The 21,177-nt window shown below is 43.7% G+C and overlaps 1 protein-coding gene across 6 annotated transcripts in view; it reads left to right on the top strand.

The window, feature by feature from the left end:
* The window catches only part of ARFGEF3 (ARFGEF family member 3), a 198,460-nt gene that overhangs the window by 125,407 nt on the left and 51,876 nt on the right, over window positions 1-21,177 (top strand). For all 6 annotated transcript variants that reach the window (XM_082474366.1, XM_082474365.1, XM_082474368.1 and 3 more), the window contains 8 exons: window positions 8,050-8,216; window positions 9,295-9,460; window positions 13,325-13,432; window positions 13,783-13,998; window positions 14,161-14,271; window positions 16,027-16,177; window positions 18,025-18,342; window positions 20,661-20,794. In XM_082474366.1, coding sequence (XP_082330492.1) covers window positions 8,050-8,216; window positions 9,295-9,460; window positions 13,325-13,432; window positions 13,783-13,998; window positions 14,161-14,271; window positions 16,027-16,177; window positions 18,025-18,342; window positions 20,661-20,794 — 1,371 coding nt within the window. The remainder of the gene's footprint in view (window positions 1-8,049; window positions 8,217-9,294; window positions 9,461-13,324; window positions 13,433-13,782; window positions 13,999-14,160; window positions 14,272-16,026; window positions 16,178-18,024; window positions 18,343-20,660; window positions 20,795-21,177) is intronic.

Below are 21,177 nucleotides of genomic sequence, written 5' to 3'. Positions count from 1 at the left end.
TGAGAAGAGATTGGTCCTGGAAAATAGAAAGCATTTAATAAATTGCACCTATCATGTTATTTGCATTATTAATATCACCAGTGAACTATATCTGGTAAATCAAGAAAATTATCTTCCTTAAATTAATAGATTATACCTTCTTTTGTTTTATTGTCAAATTTGCCAGTTCTTTGTAAGAAATTAATCTGCATAGAGATATACGCCAGCACCAACAGATTGCCCCTAACACGTTTAACAAATTATTTCAGAACTCGGCATAGCCACCAGCGGTGACTTCCAGGGCTTTGTCACACCTCTGCTAATGATTTGGGTCTTCATGCTAGCAGATACATTAGCTTTTTTCACTTTCAGCATCTGAGCATGTGCTCAGGTTCCAAAACATATTCCAAGGTAAATAGTTGGTTGCAAATTTTAAAAGAAATTATTACTGATGTCTAAGATCAAAGCCACTTGCAGATTCTTTATTTTTTTCCCCCTGGTTCATAGACTCAAATATTCCTTTCACCTGTGATCCAGGGTCGTTAAATACCCAGCAACACTGCATGCTGCTTTCTGTGTACTGTGGAAGGAGACTGCTGTTGTGCTTCATCTACTCCAGAGAACTGGAACCAACCCACCAGGACCTTAAGAGGGTGGAGTATTCCTATGGACCATCAGGGCCAAGACACACTGCCCGTGTCCTGACCAAGGATTTCATTTAAAAACCCACTCTCAACTCGACCTTCCTTTTATAAATGCCCCTCAGCCCATGATTCCAAAGTACTCTCAGTAAAAGAATCTCGTAAGGCAGCTGCAAAGTTCTCACCGAACTCTATACGGAAGGCAAAGGGAATGCCTAATCTTTGCCTGCCTTGGTGGTTTCGTTGGGATAATAGACATACTTACTCCCACCAAAAAATGTTTACATTATTCTCAAATAGAGCAGAGGTCTTAACGTTTTCTCAGCTTTGAAAGCTTCTTCTGATTCTTATCTTCTTACCAGCATATTCATTAAGAAGTTCACAGATATATAAGTAACCATTCCAGTTAGACATTTGTATTTCCTACTTATTTGACCGATAATTTTTGAGAATTTTTGCACTTCATGTAAGAGGCACATTTTTGATTAAAGGATAATTTTAGACATGCTCTGAAGAGTATATAGGTGCGTGTCGTTTGCATGCACATATTCAGGATGGGCTGTTTCACCTACATCCCTACATCCAGCCTCAGAGTGTTTGTAGGAACAAGTGTAGCACTGGGGCGGACATAGTACCAGATAAGGAGAAGCAGGCTTGGGTAATTTTTGTCACCCCAAACTGTCTGTGAAAGTTTGAACTAGGCATCAACTCTCTCTGGCTGAATGAGGCCATCTTTAGAGTATGAGGTATCACTGTTTTTTGTTTTTAGTTAATTTATGAAAAACACAGGAGCCTTTCAAAGTGAAAACCATACTATGAAATATAAAAGAATGTTTCAAAACAATAGCTGGGGGGAAACCAATAACTATTTTTTTATGTATATTTTGAAACTGTTTCCTCATTAACAGCTTTTATTTATTTATTTATTTATTTATTTATTTATTTATTTAATCAGTCATCAATTTTATACACATCACTGTATACATGTCAATCCCAATCGCCCAATTCAGCACACCACCATCCCCACCCCACCGCAGTTTTCCCCCCTTGGTGTCCATATGTCTGTTCTCTACATCTGTGTCTCAACTTCTGCCCTGCAACCTGGTTCATCTGTACCATTTTTCTAGGTTCCACATACATGCGTTAATATACGATATTTGTTTTTCTCTTTCTGACTTACTTCACTCTGTATGACAGTCTCTAGATCCATCCACGTCTCAACAAATGACTCAATTTCGTTCTTTTCTATGGCTGAGTAATATTCCATTGTATCTATGTACCACAACTTCTTTATCCATTCGTCTGTCGATGGGCATTTAGGTGGCTTCCATGACCTGGCTATTGTAAATAGTGCTGCCATGAACGTTGGGGTGCATGTGTCTTTTTGAATTACGGTTTTCTCTGGGTATATGCCCAGTAGTGGGATTGCTGGGTCATATGGTAATTCTATTTTTAGTTTTTTCAGGAACCTCCATACTGTTCTCCATACTGGCTGTATCAATTTACATTCCCACCAACAGTGCAAGAGGGTTCCCTTTTCTCCACACCCTCTCCAGCATTTGTTGTTTGTAGATTTTCTGATGATGCCCATTCTAACTGGTGTGAGGTGATACCTCATTGTACTTTTGATTTGCATTTCTCTAATAATTAGTGATGTTGAGCATCTTTTCATGTGCTTCGTGGCCGTCTGTATGTCTTCTTTGGAGAAATGTCTATTTAGGTCTTCTGCCCATTTTTGGATTGGGTTGTTTGTTTCTTTAATATTGAGCTCAGTGAGCTGTTTATATATTTTGGAGATTAATCCTTTGTCCGTTGATTCATTTGCAAATATTTTCTCCCATTCTGAAGGTTGTCTTTTTGTCTTCTTTATGGTTTCCTTTGCTGTGCAAGAGCTTTGAAGTTTCATTAGGTCCCATTTGTTTATTTTTGTTTTTATTTCCATTACTCTAGGAGGTGGATCAAAAAAGATCTTGCTGTGATTTATGTCAAAGAGTGTTTTTCCTATGTTTTCCTCTAAGAGTTTTAGAGTGTCCAGTCTTACATTTAGGTCTCTAATCCATTTTGAGTTTATTTTTGTGTATGGTGTTAGGGAGTATTCTTATTTCATTCTTTTACATGTAGCTGTCCAGTTTTCCCAGCACCACTTATTGAAGAGACTGTCTTTTCTCCATTGTATATCTTTGCCTCCTTTGTCATAGATTAGTTGACCATAGGTGTGTGGGTTTATCTCTGGGCTTTCTATCTTGTTCCATTGATCTATGTTTCTGTTTTTGTGCCAGTACCATATTGTCTTCATTACTGTTGCTTTGTAGTATAGTCTGAAGTCAGGGAGTCTGATTCCTCCACCTCCGTTTTTTTCCCTCAAGACCACTTTGGCTATTTGGGGTCTTTTGTGTCTCCATACAAATTTTAAGATGACTTGTTTTAGTTCCATAAAAAATGCCATTGGTAATTTGATAGGGATTGCATTGAATCTGTACATTGCTTTGGGTAGTATAGTCATTTTCACAATATTGATTCTTCCAATCCAAGAACATGGTATATCTCTCCATCTGTTGGTATCATCTTTAATTTCTTTCATCAGTGTCTTATAGTTTTCTGCATACAGGTCTTTTGTCTCCCTAGGTAGGTTTATTCCTAGATATTTTATTCTTTTTGTTGCAATGGTAAATGGGAGTGTTTCCATAATTTCTCTTTCAGATTTTTCATCATTAGTGTATAGGAATGCAAGAGATTTCTGTGCATTAATTTTGTATCCTGCAACTTTACCAAATTCATTAATTAGCTCTAGTAGTTTTCTGGTGGCAGTTTTAGGATTCTCTATGTAAAGTATCATGTCATCTGCAAACAGTGACAGTTCTACTTCTTCTTTTCCAATTTGTGTTCCTTTTCTTTCTTTTTCTTCTCTGATTGCCATGGCTAGGACTTGCAAGACTATGTTGAATGATAGTGGTGAGAGTGGACATCCTTGTCTCATTCCTGATCTTAGAGGAAGTGCTTTCAGTTTTTCACTGTTGAGAAGGATGTTTGCTGTGGGTTTGTCATATATGGCCTTTATTATGTTAAGGTAGGTTCCCTCTATGCCCACTTTCTGGAGAGTTTTTATCATAAATGGGTGTTGAATTTTGTCAAAAGCTTTTTCTGCATCAATTGAGATGATCATATGGTTTTTCTTCTTCAGTTTGTTAATATGGTGTATCACATTGATTGATTTGCGTATATTGAAGAATCCTTGCATTCCTGGGATAAATCCCACTTGATCGTGGTGTATGATCCTTTTAATGTGTTGTTGGATTCTGTCTGCTAGTATTTTGTTGAGGATTTTTTGCATCTATATTCATCAGTGATATTGGTCTGTAATTTTCTTTTTTTGTAGTATCTTTGTCTGGTTTTGGTATCAGGGTGATGGTGGCCTCATAGAATGAGTTTGGGGGTGTTCCTTCCTCTGTAATTTTTTGGAAGAGTTTGAGAAGGATGGGTGTTAGCTCTTCTCTAAATGTTTGATAGAATTCACCTGTGAAGCCATCTGGTCCTGCACTTCTGTTTGTTGGACTATTTTTAATCACAGTTTCAATATCATACTTGTGATTGGTCTGCTCTTATTTTCTGTTTCTTCCTGGTTCAGTCTTGGAAGGTTATACCTTTCTAAGAATTGGTCCATTTCTTCCAGGTTTTCCATTTTATTGGCATATAGTTGCTTGTAGTAGTCTCTTAGGATGCTTTGTATTTCTGCCGTGTCTGTTGTAACTTCTCCTTTTTCGTTTCTGATTTTATTGATTTGAGTCCTCTCCCTCTTTTTCTTGATGAGTCTGGCTAATGGTTTATCAATTTTGTTTATCTTCTCAAAGAACCAGCTTTTAGTTTTATTGATCTTTGCTATTGTTTTCTTTGTTTCTATTTCATTTATTTCCACTCTGATCTTTATGATTTCTTTCCTTCTGCTAACTTTGGGTTTTGTTTGTTCTTCTTTCTCTAGTTTCTTTAGGTGTAAGTTTAGATTGTTTACTTGAGATTTTTCTTGTTTCTTTAGGTAGGCTTGTATAGCTATAAACTTCCCTCGTAGAACTGCTTTTGCTGCATCCGATAGGTTTTGTATCATCGTGTTTTCATTGTCATTTGTCTCTAGGTTTTTTTGATTTCCTCTTTGATTTCTTCAGTGATCTCTTGGTTATTTAGTAACGTATTGTTTAGCCTCCATGTGTTTGTGTTTTTTACATTTTTTTTCCCTGTAATTCATTTCTAATCTCATAGCGTTGTGGTCAGAAAACATGCTTGATATGATTTCAATTTTCTTAAATTTACTGAGGCTTGATTTGTGACCCAAGAGGTGATCTATCCTGGAGAATGTTCCGTGCGCACTTGAGAAGAAAGTGTAATCTGCTGTTCTTGGATGGAATGTCCTATAAATATCAATTAAATCTATCTGGTCTATTGTGTCATTTAAAGCTTCTGTTTCCTTATTTATTTTCATTTTGGATGATCTGTCCATTGGTGTAAGTGAGGTGTCAAAGTCCCCCACTATTACTGTGTTACTGTCGATTTCCTCTTTTATAGCTGTTAGCAGTTGCCTTATGTATTGAGGTGCTCGTATGTTGGGTGCATATATATTTATAATTGTTATATCTTCTTCTTGGAGTGATCCCTTGATCATTATGTAGTGTCCTTCCTTGTCTCTTGTAACATTCTTTATTTTAAAGTCTATTTTATCTGATATGAGTATAGCTACTCCAGCTTTCTTTTGATTTCCATTTGCATGGAATCTCTTTTTCCATCCCCTCACTTTCAGTCTGTGTGTGTCCCTAGGTCTAAAGTGGGTCTCTTGTAGACAGCATATATATGGGTCTTGTTTTTGTATCCATTCAGCAAGCCTGTGTCTTTTGGTTGGAGCATTTAATCCATTCACGTTTAAGGTAATTATCGATATGTATGTTCCTATGACCATTTTGTTAATTGTTTTGGGTTTGTTTTTGTAGGTCCTTTTCTTCTCTTGTGTTTCCCATTTAGAGAAGTTCCTTTAGCATTTGTTGTAGGGCTGGTTTGGTGGTGCTGAATTCTCTTAGCTTTTGCTTGTCTGTAAAGCTTTGGATTTCTCCATCAAATCTAAATGAGATCCTTGCCGGGTAGAGTAATCTTGGTTGTAGGTTCTTCCCTTTCATCACTTTAAGTATATCATGCCACTCCCTTCTGGCTTGTAGAGTTTCTGCTGAGAAATCAGCTGTTAACCTTATGGGAGTTCCCTTGTATGTTATTTGTCATTTTCCCCTTGCTGCTTTCAATAATTTTTCTTTGTCTTTAATTTTTGCCACTTTGATTACTATGTGTCTCAGCATGTTTCTCCTTGGGTTTATTCTGTATGGGACTCTCTGCGCTTCCTGGACTTGGGTGGCTATTTCCTTTCCCATGTTAAGGAAGTTTTCAACTATAATCTCTTCAAATATTTTCTCTGGTCCTTTCTCCCTCTCTTCTCCTTCTGGGACACCTATAATGCGAATGTTGTTGCGTTTAATGTTGTCCCAGAGGTCTCTTAGGCTGTCTTCATTTCTTTTATTCTTTTTTCTTTAATGTGTTCCACAGCAGTGAATTCCACCATTCTGTCTTCCAGGTCACTTATCTGTTCTTCTGCCTCAGTTATTCTGGTATTGATTCCTTCTAGTGTAGTTTTCATTTCAGTTATTGTATTGTTCATCTCTGTTTGTTTGTTCTTTAATTCTTCTAGGTCTTTGTTAATCATTTCTTGCATCTTCTTAATCTTTGCCTCCATTCTTATTCCGAGGTCCTGGATCATCTTCACTATCATTATTCTGAAATCTTTTTCTGGGAGGTTGCCTATCTCCACTTCATTTAATTGTTTTTCTGGGGTTTTATCTTGTTCCTTCATCTGATACATAGCCCTCTGTCTTTTCATCTTGTCTATCTTTCTGTGAATGTGGTTTTTGTTCCACAGGCTGCAGGATTGTAGTTTTTCTTGCTTCTGCTGTCTGCCCTCTGGTTATTAACAGCTTTTATGGAGATATAATTCACATACCATGCAATGCACCCATTTAAACTGCCCAATTCAAAGGTTTTTTTTTTTTTTATTTTTATTACACTGTTGTTTTAGTTGCTGCAGTGAACACTGGCATACAAGTATCTGTTCAAATTCCGGTTTTCAGTTCTTCTGGGTACACTCCTAAGAGTGCAAAATTGCTGGGTCATATGGTAATTCCATGTTCAGCTTTTTGAGGAACATTATTACTTTCAGAAAAGTTTGTACTTATGAGTTACTGCACTAAGCATCTTAAATGTGTATTGCATCTAGTTGCCATAGCAAACTTTTTCATTTATTCTTATTCATTCATTCAGCAAGTAATTTTAAAGGATCTACTGTGTACCAGGCACTGTTCTAGGCACTGAGGTTCTCTAGTGAACAAAGTTCCACTCTCTCGTAGGTCTTACATAATAGTAATAATGGCAGACAATAAACAAATATATATATATTGATAAATGCCATTAAGGCAATGAAGAAAAATGCATGGTGAGGAGGAATATTGCAGAGGATGGTTGTAGGTACGAGGGATGCTATTTTAGATGGAATTAAAGGGGAATGTCTGTGAAAAGCTGACATCTGAGCAGAACCCTAAAAGAATCGAGGCAGGGCTTCGCTGGTGGTGCAGTGGTTAGGACTCCGCCTGCCAATGCAGGGGACCTGGGTTCGAGCCCTGGTCTGGGAAGATCCCACATGCCGTGGAGCAGCGCCACAAGTACTGAGCCTGTGCTCTGGAGCCCACAAGCCACACCTACTGAGCCTGCGTGCCACAACTACTGAAGCCTGCGCACCGCAACGAAGAGTAGCCCCATCTCACCACTACTAGAGAAAGCCCGTGCACAGCAACAAAGACCCAACACAGCCAAAAGTAAAATAAATAAATTAATCAATTAATTTTAAGAAAAGAATCGAGGCAGCTAGTCATCCAGAGATCTTGGGAGACCATTCTGGGGAGAGGCAAAAATGCAAAGGCCCTGAGGCACGTCCAGGCTTGGTGAGGTCAAGGAACAACAGACAGGTTGGGGTGGCTGAGGGGAGGGGTGGGGTGGGGTTTTTTTATATTGTGATGGGAAGGCATTTGGAGAGTTTGAGCAGGAGACAGAGGCAATCAATTATTCTGCCTATTTCTAGGTAGAGAAGGCTTTAAGTGATTTTACCAAAGCAGCCGGTGAGTAACAAAGATTTTCCCAAGTAGGTTCACTCCAGAGTGCATGCTCTTCCCCACCAGTCTAGGGCACGTCTCTGCCCTAACACTATTCCTTGCTGGCTGTCGTTGCTTTACAGAGGTACCCTACGAGGTGCTCCTTCCCTGGGATTGGTTCGTGGCTCTCTGTAAGCGGTAAGCCAGACGTTAAGCGGGTCTTGCCAGGCGTGGTGTTTGAGGTCTCTGGATTCTCTCCGCAGGCATGATGCACTCCCCGGGATTCGACGGGAACAGCAGCCTGGGCTTGCAGATGCTGATGAACGCGGACAGCCTGTACTCGGCCGCGCACTGCGCCCTGCTGCTCAACCTGAAGCTCTCCCACGGCGACTACTACCGGAAGCGACCCGCCCTGGTGCCAGGCACCATGGTGAGTGTGCGTCTCCGCCTCGCCACGCCGAGGACCAGCAGCGGCCTCTGGGCTGGCACCCAAGTGTCATTGCCACGAGAGGGATGGCCGGTGTGTTCTATCTCACACTGATCTGGAATGGGTGATGCCCGCGGGGCTGTGGAGGGTGGACGGACGCGACGCCCAGGAACCGTTGTGCAATTTGCACGCGCGGTGAGCCGCAGAGCTACCCACCTAGCTCCAGGAGTAAAGAACTCCGTGTGCCTGCAAAGGGCTGCCTGCCACTGGCCCAGTAACTTCATCCAGTGGCATTAAACACACGTGTGTAAGACATATTCAAAAACGTAATCAGCATTTTAAGTAATAGCAGGAGATGTGCAGAGAATGGTCCCCTTTGCAGAAAATGCAGGCGTGCTGTTACAAAAACCCTTCACTGAGTTCCAAAATATACCGAGACCCACTCGGACCCAGAGCTAAGCTCACTAATGTCGATAACAGAACACCTCCTGTGAGGTGATGACAGTGATGAGTATTCTTCCGTGGTTGGCTCCCTGGCGTGAGCAGACCCCTCCATGGCGGACCCTGGGACCAGGTCGAGAGCCTAAATCCACGGAGCGACATTAAGGGATCCACAGTCATTTGTTTGATAAATGATTGACAAATTGTATGTTTCCGAGGGTAAGCGGTGGCTTCATGAGTGTAAGTCAAGTATCTCTTGAGACACATATGTCCTTTGAGGAGGACATGCCACCTCTGCTGCTGATGGGACACTAAGAAGGAGGTGCTCTGTGAAACATTTCTGTGCATTTTCTAATCCTCCCACATGTCAGAGAGCACAAATATAAAATGTAGTATCCCTACTCCTCCTACAGGGTTTCTTAAAAAGATCACATAAATGAAAGGACCTTCATGAAGTTGGGGACTTTTCCATTGCAGTTTCCGCTTCCCTCGCCACCTTCTGTCCCCCAGTCGACAAGGTTGTGTTTTTCCCATAAGCGGTGACTCAGTGACTCGGGACGTGAAGAGGCGGCAGAGGAAAATGAGAGCCTGTTTGCAAGGGATCGTATTTGGTCACCTTCTCGTGTGATCTTCTCTGCAGAAAGAGTTCATGAAGCAGGTGCAGACCAGCGGGGTGCTGATGGTCTTCTCCCAGGCCTGGATCGAGGAGCTTTACCACCAGGTTCTCGACAGAAACATGCTCGGAGAAGCCGGCTACTGGGGCAGCCCCGAGGACAACAGCCTTCCCCTCATCACCATGCTGACTGGTCAGTGGCTCCCTGCACGGCTCCGTGGCACTCGGTGGGGTGGGGAGGGCCCACGCTTCAAAGCCCCTTTCAGGGAAGCAGTAGTGTTTCAAGCAGACTTTGAAACAGCACCCACAAAACCTCCCTGGCAGTTGATGACAGTTCCAGAGAAGTGTCATGAGTTCACCTCATAAGAACTTTCTGTCCTTTTTCCACGTGGGACTCTGCAGGCTCACTGTGCCCCATTAGATTAGGAATTATTTAGCACCTATGTCTGTTGGGATAAAACTGTAGACCTCTTCTGGGGATATGAAGTACGGTCTGGGCGCAAAGCCCAGAATTATTCCTGGAAACTCTCACATGCTTATAGATACCTTGTATCGTTCAGTGCTTCTGAGAATTTGCCAGTAATGTAAAATGATTGATTTTAAACTTGGCTTCATCCCCATTTCTTGTCCATATCAGAGGTCCTCCCTTCCCTTCCCAGCTGTACCAGAGTGAAAAAGAATGCAAGGGAATTGCCTGGCATTAGGACTCTGCACTTCCACTGCAGGGGGACCCGGGTTCAATCCCTGGCCGGGGGAATAAGATCCCACCAGCCACGCAACATGGCCAAAAAAAAAAGAAAGAATGTAAAATAGCTTGCCCAGCATCTTTTCTTTAGTGTCTCGAGTTTTTAAAATCCTATTTAACTATTGGAAATATCATATGAGAACATAAAGAGAAGTATGGGGTGTGGTCATAAGGCAACATTTTGGCAAAAGCAGCCACTCATGGCTTTGCATGGCATAACTACAATGTCAGGTCAAGATCGGGGAGTGCTCAAAAGTTTAGACTGGTCATCAGGAGCCTTAATAAATTTGATGTGAGTTCCCAGACTGGTATCTGTCTGAGTGATCTTTTCATGGCTCCCACTGATGTGATAAGTAGAGCATGACCCTACATGCCCTGCCCTCTCTGTGTTGTGTATGTCCTCACACAGCTCCACACGGCTTTGCACCGGACGGGGCACACTGGCAGGAACCGGGGGCAGTCCAGCTGGGAGGCAGAATCTGTTGTCCCAAAGGATATGTTATATTGCCTGTGGTTGCCACTCTTACAAAGGTGGCAGAGTGAACTACTGGCAGGTGGAGATCAACACTGAGGAATTTGGGGGAAGGCACTATTTAGAAATCAGGCAGGGAGTCAAGACATACAGTGAGGTCTATCCATAGCAGGCAGCGTCTTGGTCATTGTCTGGCATTTGGAGTGTTGGTTCCAGAACTAGGATGGAACTGGGGGAAGCAAGACTGGGTCCCAAGCCTTGCGGACCATCATCACCAGACAAGTGACCAATTAGTATTTTATTAATCATGATAATATTTACATCCATTTGAAAAATAGGAATTCATATTTATGAAGACATTTATGAGACATTTATTCAGTCTACCTATAAGCACTGCTTGATTTCCATCTCTCTGCACAAACTGGCTTCAGATTGAGATTAAAGGTACTGTCCAGAGCTTCTAAATGCCTTGGAATTTAGATGAAGATCTTAAACATGCCAGCTTTAATTTCAATACCATAGTTTCTGCCAAAATTAATCTCTGAATTTCTTCCCTGAATCTTAATACAAGGAGTCATACAGTAGATGTAAAAATGAACAAATAGGGACTTCCCTGGTGGCACAGTAGTTAAGAATCCACCTGCCAATGCAGCGGACCTGGGTTCGAGCCCTGGTCTGGGAAGATCCCACGTGCCGCGGAGCAACTAAGCCCGTGCGCCACAACTACTGAGCCTGTGCTCTAGAGCCCACGAGCCACAACTACTGAAGCCCACGCACCTAGATCCCATTCTCCGCAACAAGAGAAGCCACTGCAATGAGAAGCCCGCTTGCGGCAACTAGAGAAAGCCTGCACACAGCAATGAAGACCCAATGCAGCCATAAATTAATTAATTAATTAATTTTAAAAATTGAACAAATAACAGGCTATTCACAGGAGCCATATTCATCAGTCATCACTGTTAATCAGCCATCTCTTTTATAATGGAACAGTAAGTTCAATTGCTTCATCCATAGGGAAGTTATCTAACTTTAGATTAATGATAGAAAAACAGAGACTTTTCATAAGAATTCGACAGAATTACGTTCTGTGATTCTTTGTAGCAAATTTCAGGTGTGAAGTGACAAGTGAATTTGAGCAGCAATTAACCTAGAGCTTGGAAACGTCCATCTGATCTTTCCATTATGTACAAGGAAAAGCAATAGCAGTAACCTGGTCATCAACACTGTACTACTACCTGTGGCCATTCCTCATGTCATGTCATGTCAAAGTATTCTACAGATTGTGGAATTTTAGCACTTAGATAAGCTTTGTGTTACTTGAATTCGTCAGTCCTTTACCTAGCACATAGGAAACAAAACTTTGATACATGGCAATTTCTGGCAAATGTCATTAGACCATTTGACCATAAGTCAAATTAATTTCAGTGAAACTGCTCTGTTCCCACTGTAGTAGTCCTATAGATTTCTCCCTGCCTTCCCTCCCACACCCAGTTTTACTGAGAGGTAATTGACATATTAATCCCAGGTGTACAACATAATGATTTGATATATGCATATATTGTAAAATGACCATCACAGTAAGTTTAGTTAACATCAATCACCTCTCATAGTTACAAATTTTTTTCTCACTGAGGTGAGAACTTTTATGATATATTCTCTGAGCAACTTTCAAAAAGATGTGTTACCAGAAGTCTCTAGACTTCCTGGAGTTACTGTAAGAATCAAAGATATAATGAAATAATTTTCAAACACCATGCAAGTCTCACCCTATTGGGGTGAAGGTGAAGTTCTAAAGTCAGGGAATAAGCTTATGTTACCCTCTTCTCCCGTCCCCTCTGTGTGGTGCATTCACCTATGTTAGCTGCATTCAAATGCATATGCTTCTACTCCATGGTCACTCCTCCAATGGTTACTTCCTTTTTACTGAGGAATTTGGGGCCCTGAGAATGGCGTACCTGGCCCAAGACTACAAGACTACTTAATTCAGAGGCAAGGCTGAATCGAAGCCCAGCCCTCTCAAGCCAGGCCAGTCTCTTCTTACCAGCATGTTAAGGAATGGTTCATTGAACTAATTCTGTAGATGAGAGTATATTTTAACAAAAATTTAAACAGGGTGAATTAGAATCCCATATTGAGCTGAAGTTTGGTGTCATGGAAGGAGGCCTGGATGGGTGTCAGAAGACGTGAATACTAAGTCTAATTCCTTCCTTTGCCAGCCTCATGACTTGGGTGATTTACCTGCTTTGAATACTTATTTCTTCCTCTGTGAAATAAGGAAAAATAATACCTACCCTGCCTACGTACTTGGAGTTGTTGGGAAGATCTAATGAAAAAAATGTTACGTGAAAACACTTTGAAAATTGTAAGGTATTATTAGTAAGGTATTGTGCTTTCCAATCAGATTATATGATTATCTGACCAAAGAGGCTTATCCTCCTCTTAATTCTTTTGAGGAAGCTCTGAAAAACAGATCCATGTTGGCGTAACCTGTACATATAAAATGTGGGAATAATGCCATGATTTTGAATAAAAGCGAGTATGCAAAGATCAAAATATTCTAAATCAATAGATTTTCTAGCAACAGAGGTATCAGAATTTATTTTCTCAAATAAAAAAATGCATCAGCCTAACAGAAGAATGCTCTAGCAATGAAAGAAAACTGTATTGAATGGATAAAACAAAAATTTTAATATTCTGATAAAAGGTTGCTACATACTTGGTACATAACAGATCCCATGACTATTTGTTGGGAAGAAAATGAATATTGTGGTAGCCATTTGTTTTTGACTGGAGTGTTCTTTAAAAAGAAAGAAAAAAACCTTGCCCTTTTTCCTTGACAGATATCGATGGCTTAGAGAGCAGTGCAATTGGAGGGCAGCTGATGACCTCAGCTTCTATGGAGTCTCCTTTCACCCAGGGCAGGAGAATTGATGACTCCACGGTGGCAGGTAGTGACTTGGGTCTTGAGTTTATGAATATACATCCATCGCATGTGTTACCAGCAATTAAATTATGATGTGGTAGCTTTCTGTACTGACGTAAATGAATTAAGATTTCATCTTGGCAGAAAAATACTTGATGGACGTTACTAGCATCATCCAGCTGCTGATGCAACATTCATTATTTATAAGCACAAAGTGTAACGCAATATGATACGATATAACCCTTTCCATTGTATTTCCTGTAGTAGAATTGCACACGGCTCGATAATGCTAATGTGATGGTCAGAGAATCCCAGGCCATTCATTGCCAGGTTGTTTTATCTCCGGAAGGTGACCCACAGCCCTTCACGTTCTAGGTGTGGCGTTCGCTCGCTACATTCTGGTTGGCTGCTGGAAGAACTTGATCGACACTTTATCAACCCCTCTGACTGGCCGAATGGCGGGGAGCTCCAAAGGGCTGGCCTTCATTCTGGGAGCTGAAGGCATCAAAGAACAGAACCAAAAAGAACGCGATGCCATCTGCATGAGCCTCGATGGGCTGCGGAAAGCAGCGCGGCTGAGCTGTGCTCTAGGTATGGCGGACGTGGTATCCCTGACCCGTGGCCCAAGGGGTGTTCCCGAGGAACACATTAGGAACGGCCCAAGTGGACACCAAGTCTTTTAGAAGTGCTTCTGCCAGGTGAGTAGTTAGAGAATAGACTCAGTTAAGGGGTAATTGTTTGTTTCCTCTAAAGGAGTTGCAGCCAACTGTGCGTCAGCCCTCGCCCAGATGGCAGCCGCCTCCTGTGTCCAGGAAGAGAAAGAGGAAAGGGAAATCCAGGAACCCGGTGATGCCATAGCACAAGGTAACAGCAGAAGGGCTAGAATCCACCTGGTGCCTGTGTGAGGTTTGCACATGCCCGCAGACACACTTATCCCTGTTGCATGTGTGATACACGGCGTATTGTATACCGCTGGTGATGAGATCCCGCTGGATAACAGGCTTGGGTCAGTTTTACATGGCTGACGCTCTAGACTGCTCACAATAGGTCCCTCTGGACACAAGAGACATACTGGCTCCTGGCGACTAGGAAAGTGCACTTGGCTGCTAGCCAGAGGCCCACCTGGCTCAGCTATTCACACCTGTGGCGTCCTCTGGCCACTGGCTTTGAAGCTTCCCAGGGTGCACATTTGAGGACCCCCTCAGGCTACAGTGGGAAAGATAGAATGGCCAGGGTTCTGAAGGGGGGAATCAAATCGATGGAGGAATCCCTGAGAGGAGGCTCAGGAAGACTTTGCTCTTGTCAGAGAAAAACCTGAGCTTTGTGAACTTGGGAAAGGGTTGATTTTTAACTTGTTAAAATTAGTCAGTCAATGAAGTGGATGGTTATCTAGATATAAGGAAAGAGAATGGCCTTTCTAATAGCAATGGAAGATAAATGGCAGACAGCAAACAAGGAAAAATTGGAAGCTTGGTCCAACTTGTGCTAACAATGTATCAGGTATATAAAATAGGTAGTCACAGAAAGACTCAGCACATCTTTAGCTGAGAAAAACAGGTTAGGTTGGTGTTCCTCAAACTTGAGTAATAGAGAGAATCATGTGAAAACAAAGCAACTCTTACACATCCCCAGTGTTAACTGCAAAAGGGTATCACACTTTTACTTAAAATGTACAACTATAAGTTACATAAAAATACGTAAATTTAAAGTTCTTCAAAAACTATTAAACCAGAGCTAGTATTTGAATTATAGACAAATAAAAAATAAAATCAGTATCCCATCCCTGAGACAAATGATGCTTTGCTAAACATCAGTTTGCCCTTCACAGTAGGAGCATGGTTCGGCTTCCTCTGTAGTGAGCGTGCTGTGTTTCTGGGTTCTGGAGCATTGCTCAGTTTCCCCACTAGACCCATCTTCCAGTGACTGGACACCTCAGTTCATGCAGGATGCTGTCGTTGGGCCTTGCCTTGGCGTTTTGCGTAATTGACATCTTAAGTCACCTTCTGCATCCTTTCTCATTCATTATCTACAATTTTAAAAAGTATTATTTGAAGATCTCAAGTATAAACGTAAACTCAGGGAGTGAAATGATATGGGAATTTTCACTTATAAAGCGGTCATCATGGCGCTGAGTGTGTACATACATATGTTGTTTTACACGATCATCATGAACACCTAACATTAAATAAACCTCAGAGAGGACTTGGGAAGGCCAGGAATTCTTTCTTATTATCAACATGAGTACACAGGGGCAGAGGATGGGTCTGGGCACAGATGGCTTTAGCTGGGATTGGCCCTTGAAGCCCATCCTCACTGCTGTGACTGACCCAGATCCCAGGGGTGGGCCCAGAGGAACTGTACCTACCAGCTCAGAATCCATGGACTTCTGCAACCCCGGGGCTGGGGTCACCAATGTCTGTGGGCCTGTGGGCTGGGTAGTTTGCATGATGAGCCTCGGGGACCTGCCATTGAAGAGCTCGCTGCCAGTGACATCCAGTGACATCTCCTGTTTCCTCTTGCCCTTGCCCAAGAGCACATCGTTTCCTTTCCCTCCTTTCTCCCTCGCCTTCTGTCTCCCTTACTTGGACTGTTATTCTAGCGAATGTCTTTCTGACGCAGTGAAGCTAAAAGTGGAGCAGAAACTGGAGCAGATCGGGAAGCTGCAGGGGGTATGGCTGCACGCAGCCCACGTCCTGTGCATGGACGCCATCCTCAGTGTCGGCCTGGAGATGGGCAGTCACAACCCGGACTGCTGGCCACACGTGTTCAGGTGTGTGACCGGGTCCCCACTCCCGCGGGCCTGGCACCGCCTGCCGGGGGTGGGGGGGGGGCGGGGGGGGGGAGGGGGCCTGCCGTGGGGAAGGGGTGGAACCCTGCACCTGCCAGCACGTAAACAGATCACAGTAATTCACAGAGTTTGGAAAAGCCCCAAATGAGAGGTTAAAAAGACAAGAGGGAATAAGGTCCCAACTGAATGTATGTCTCAGAGAACAGAGTGACGGAACTGAATTTAGGAAACTGTGAACTATCATTGACATTGTCTGTGAGAGGCAGATAACATTATCCCAGGGAAGGAAAACTGATTCTTAACTAGAGGCTGGTAAAAGACCACATCAGTTAGGTGAATACTAGGCAGATCTAAAAGCTGGTCATGTGTCAGCAACATAATATGGCTGTATGTTTATTAATGTCCTTTTTATTGAAAGAAGGATTTTTGTTAGCTTACATGGACACGTAATAAGTACAGTTTGCCTACTTTTAATTTAGCTAGACAAAGGAAAAAATAGAATAGTACATTGTGTCAAAGACAGCCAAAAGTTTGGCTCTTAGCTTTGTAGTATCAAAGTAAAAAGAACCTCCCAATCAGTTACACGGTTCACAGCACCTGTAAAATAAAAACAAAGCGAGAGCTCCACAGTCCTCCCACGATCTAGAAGAAAAGCCTGCCTTCCCTGGCACTGGCGGTCGGGTGGACCTCGGACAAAGGAAGGACCACTGTCCACCCGCAGCAGGCACAGGGAGGCTGCGGCTTTCTGCCCATCTCCTCAGCACACACCCCATCCTCTACAAGCTCAGTTCTGGCCGAGTGCTGGAGGGACGGTCGGGAGCAGGATGGTGGCCGCAGCGGGGCTCAGGCATCCAGATCTTGCCCAGAGCACTGGCCAGATCTCGGTTCTGTTTATCATCCTCAGAGCAAATACAGCCTTGAGTGAGTGTTGGTCGACTTTCAAAGATCATTCTAGGGTTGAAAAACTCATCTTGAGAGGGACATGTGAAAGGGCCAGCATGAATCGGCCTGGCGCACAGTGGGTTTTAATGTGGAGGCTGGTGACCCGCTACTCTCCATTGCTTTCACAGGCAAGAGAAAAAGAGAAAGACTTAAATTGCACCCAAGTAATTTCTATGGAGTCAAAAAATGGCCTGATTATGGAACATCAGAGTGGATTATCCAGGATAGTCTTTCCTAGTAACTGGACTTATTCTGGGATGAGGGGGTCTCTAGTCCCAGGTCCTATTGGGAACAGTTTGGAAGCTGGCAGCTGTACCATACGTTGTGACTCTTCTCTGAGTTTACCGTGATTAGGTGACTACCCCACCCCCTGCCCCAGTAGTGGTTACGACCCAGGACCCAGTGGGACATGGCTGGATGGAACCCCTGAGTGAGGGCCCATTGTGGCCAGAGGGCCAGTCCGCCATATGCGCACTCATTCTGGGATCTCAAAGTAAGGAGATGTTTCCCGAGTCCTGACTAGAGCACGAGAGAGAGGGAAGAGGACCCTTTGGGAAAACTCACGCAAACAGCCGAAGTCCTGATAAGCCAGCGCGCTGGACAGGACGTACCTGGATAAACAGAGCTCTGTTCCCAGGCTTTCACCGAGGAGTCCTTACCCCACCTCCAGGCTGTCTGGTCCAACTCAAACAAAAGTCTGTATAGCGGGAAGAGAGGGAGTGGGAGTGGAGAGCGAGGGGGAGAGAGGTGGCTATCGCCAGAGGAAGGGGGACAATTCAGGAGGACTGTAAGGCTGGCTGAGCTCCTTTGTATCTCACTGTGGGGTCGCCAGAGCGGGCCCGGCTGAGCTGCAACTTTCAACGGCTGCTGTGTGTGACTCTCTCCAGGGTGTGCGAGTATGTGGGCACGTTGGAGCATACCCACTTCAGCGACGGCACCTCTCAGCCCCCGCTGACCATCAGCCAGCCTCAGAAGGCCCCCAGAGGCGGACTCCTCGGGGACCCGGAGAGCGAGGGCTCACCCCAAGAGCAGAGCCTGGAGCAGGGGAGCTCCCTGAGCGCGGCCCCCGTCATCCAGCCCCTCTCCATCCAGGAACTCGTCCGGGAAGGCAGCCGAGGCCGAGCCTCCGACTTCCGTGGGGGCAGCCTCACGACGGGCAGCAGTGCCGCCAAGGTCGTGCTCACGCTCTCCACCCAGGCCGACAGGTGCGCGCTGTTCCCGCCACGCCCCGGGGGCTGCCCCCCAAAGAGCACCTGTCGTCTGCTGGCCACACCACATGCTTCTCTTCTGCTCAAAACCCTCCCCAGGACAACTTGATTTGTTAGCCAGTCATTGCAGCCTCGTGTAATTTTTTTCAAGTACGTCTCTGTCTGCCACCACGCTGCACACTCACAATGAACTCTTTTGTCTAGTGACTGAGGCTGGAGGCTCGGGGGCGGGGTCAGGCAGCCCGGGGCGAAGGCTCTGCGCTTACTCCGTGACCACAGGCAACTTCCACAGGCCCTGCTTTCTCATCATAGAATAGGGCCATAAAGTATCATAACTCTCACAGGCTAGCCATAAGGTTAAATTAATTAGTTCGCTGGAAGTAGTTAGGACAGAGCTTGGCAAATAGTAAACATTTGCTATTTTTATGATAATATTTTAAAATCCTGCACCCAGGAGTGTGATCTAAATTGATGCCCAGAAGTCACATTAAGATGTAGAGGGAGGAATCCGCAGTAATTCCAACTGTTAGGTGGTCCTCCTTCTTTTTAAAAAAAAAAAAAAAAAAAATGCATATTTATTAGAGAAAATGCAATCTTAAAACATTTAAGAATTTATTGCAAGACTAATGTGTACCATTTGTTCCCCTAGTATAATAAGGCTAAAGTCAACAGTTGTCCCAATTTGTCTTCAAAAAGGCTTTTCTTTCCGCCTGTGCAAAATTACAATAAGGTACTAATATTTGTGAGCTATGTACAAATGATAATATATTGTGATTATTTGGCTGCTTGTTCCTGTGGCTGCACATGAAACTAGACAAGAATGAGCCCCCTCTTTCCTGTTATCTGCTTTTCTGAATTGAGGTGGCCCTTCTTGATGCGGAACGTGCTTTGGTCACCTTCACCTGGAGACCATCCCACTTCACTCTTCCACACCTGGCAGCTGTGCCCCAGCCGACCCAGCACAGGCGCAGTGAAGTTCACGTGGGAGGACGGACAGCAAGGGCGTAGAGATGTGGGAGGAGCGTCACTGGCTGGGCTCAGAAGACTCGAGTTCACTCCTGGCTTTGACACCAGCCAGCTGCAGGGTTGAGTCTGTGTGAATAGTTGCACTGAGATTCAGTTTCTTCAGCTACCAACCTGGTACAATAATTCCTTTTTCCTTTCTATCCAACAAGGTGGCTGTGAAAGTGTTTGGGAAGCTGGAAAGTGGCATACAGGTGTCAGATGGGATATAATATTCACCACTCTTTTCCTACTAGGAAAGAGGAAGAAGAAATGATTAATGGGATCCAGAAACCAAATGGTGTTGAAATTGAAATTAGAAAACACAAGAAAAATATATTTGTTTAGATAATTTGTGACTGATTAATCCACTGATTCCCGTCTTAAAACTTGTGTGCCTTGTAGTATCCCTTCACGAGGGCTTTGTTATTCAGTTCCTATTGGAGACACTCTCCCTTACCCAGAACATGGCACCCCACAGGGCTGCTTGCTCTTCTGGGGTCACCATGGATTTGGAGGGCAGGCATCAGGATGACCCCAGAGCAGAGGGAGGTTGGCTCGCCTCATTCCTCATGTGCCACATAAACCGGTGTTTGATCCCAACATTCCAAGTTCCAGTGAGCCTCTGACCCTCCTCTAAGCCCTGCTACCTGTGCTTACCTCCTTCTCCCTAATCCTTCTAGAAATGTCTGTGCCCAACAGAGTGGAAAACAAAAAGAACCTGCAAAGTCCTTTATGTTAGGGAATATTCGTTATTCCAGTACATACTTGAGTTTCACCACGTCCAGGGCTCTGGGTGTATGAGTCAGAGGGGTGAGAAGGTCAGTCCCTGGCCCTGGGGGGCTTACAGATCAAGTTTACTCTGCTTCTGAATCCTCCTGAGAGCCAAGCCCAGCACTAAACTCGCCAATTGTAGCCTAACAAAAGCCTTGATTAATTTGCTGAGTTTTTTCTTTAGCATAGCTTATGGAATTGAAGCTAATTGTAAGAATTCCATTCCCAGTGTTTCAGTTTCTGGGAGCGATGCTTTGCCATCTTTCGACTTCTTGCCAAATGTTTTATCAGTGCCCATCTCAGCTGAGCTAGGCCATGGGGCTACAAAGATTATTTTTTTAAATATGGTCTGTGCCCTTCAGATTAGAATCAGTTAGAGTAGACTTGTACTCAGTAATAAGAGATATAATAGTACTGTACATTTCTTTACAGTGTTTACCCATTTTCATTAATCACATCTAAGAAAATTACCATAATCATTCTGCCATAAAGACTTTGCTGAATTGTTTCTAAGTAACAAGTCTTTTTGTTTCATCCAGGCTCTTTGAAGATGCTACAGATAAGTTGAACCTCATGGCTCTGGGAGGTTTTCTTTACCAACTGAAGAAAGCATCACAGTTCCAGCTTTTCCATTCCGTCACAGAAACGGTTGATTACTCACTGGCAATGCCAGGTAATTCTTTCCTGGCAGAAACCGTGCCATGAGGTTAGCAGGAAACAGCCCAGATCTCTGATACCAACAGCCTGCCTGAAGACTTGAACCCACATTCCCTTCGTACACAGTCACCTTGGCTCGAGTGAAAATTTGTCATCTGGTGTTGAGGCATGATCGTGGCGGATGGGGGTTGGCGGTTTGGGCAGGGTATCATTCTTTGTGAATGGAAATGTTGCTGCCACCGTTGTTGCGGGTATTACCGCTGGAGCCGGACTGTGTTCTGCTAAATCTTGTGCTTGTGATCTAGAAACGGTGTGGCTACTCAGGGTGCAGATAGCTTCACATGAGGGTAGGAACTCCTCTCCATATCACAAAGCACACACCCGCCTTAGTCCAGCCTG

The sequence above is a fragment of the Balaenoptera physalus genome (assembly GCF_965194825.1).
Source record: "Balaenoptera physalus genome assembly, chromosome: 9".
In the NCBI taxonomy this organism is placed as follows: Eukaryota; Metazoa; Chordata; class Mammalia; order Artiodactyla; family Balaenopteridae; genus Balaenoptera; species Balaenoptera physalus.
This window is presented reverse-complemented; position numbering and strand designations above follow the sequence as displayed.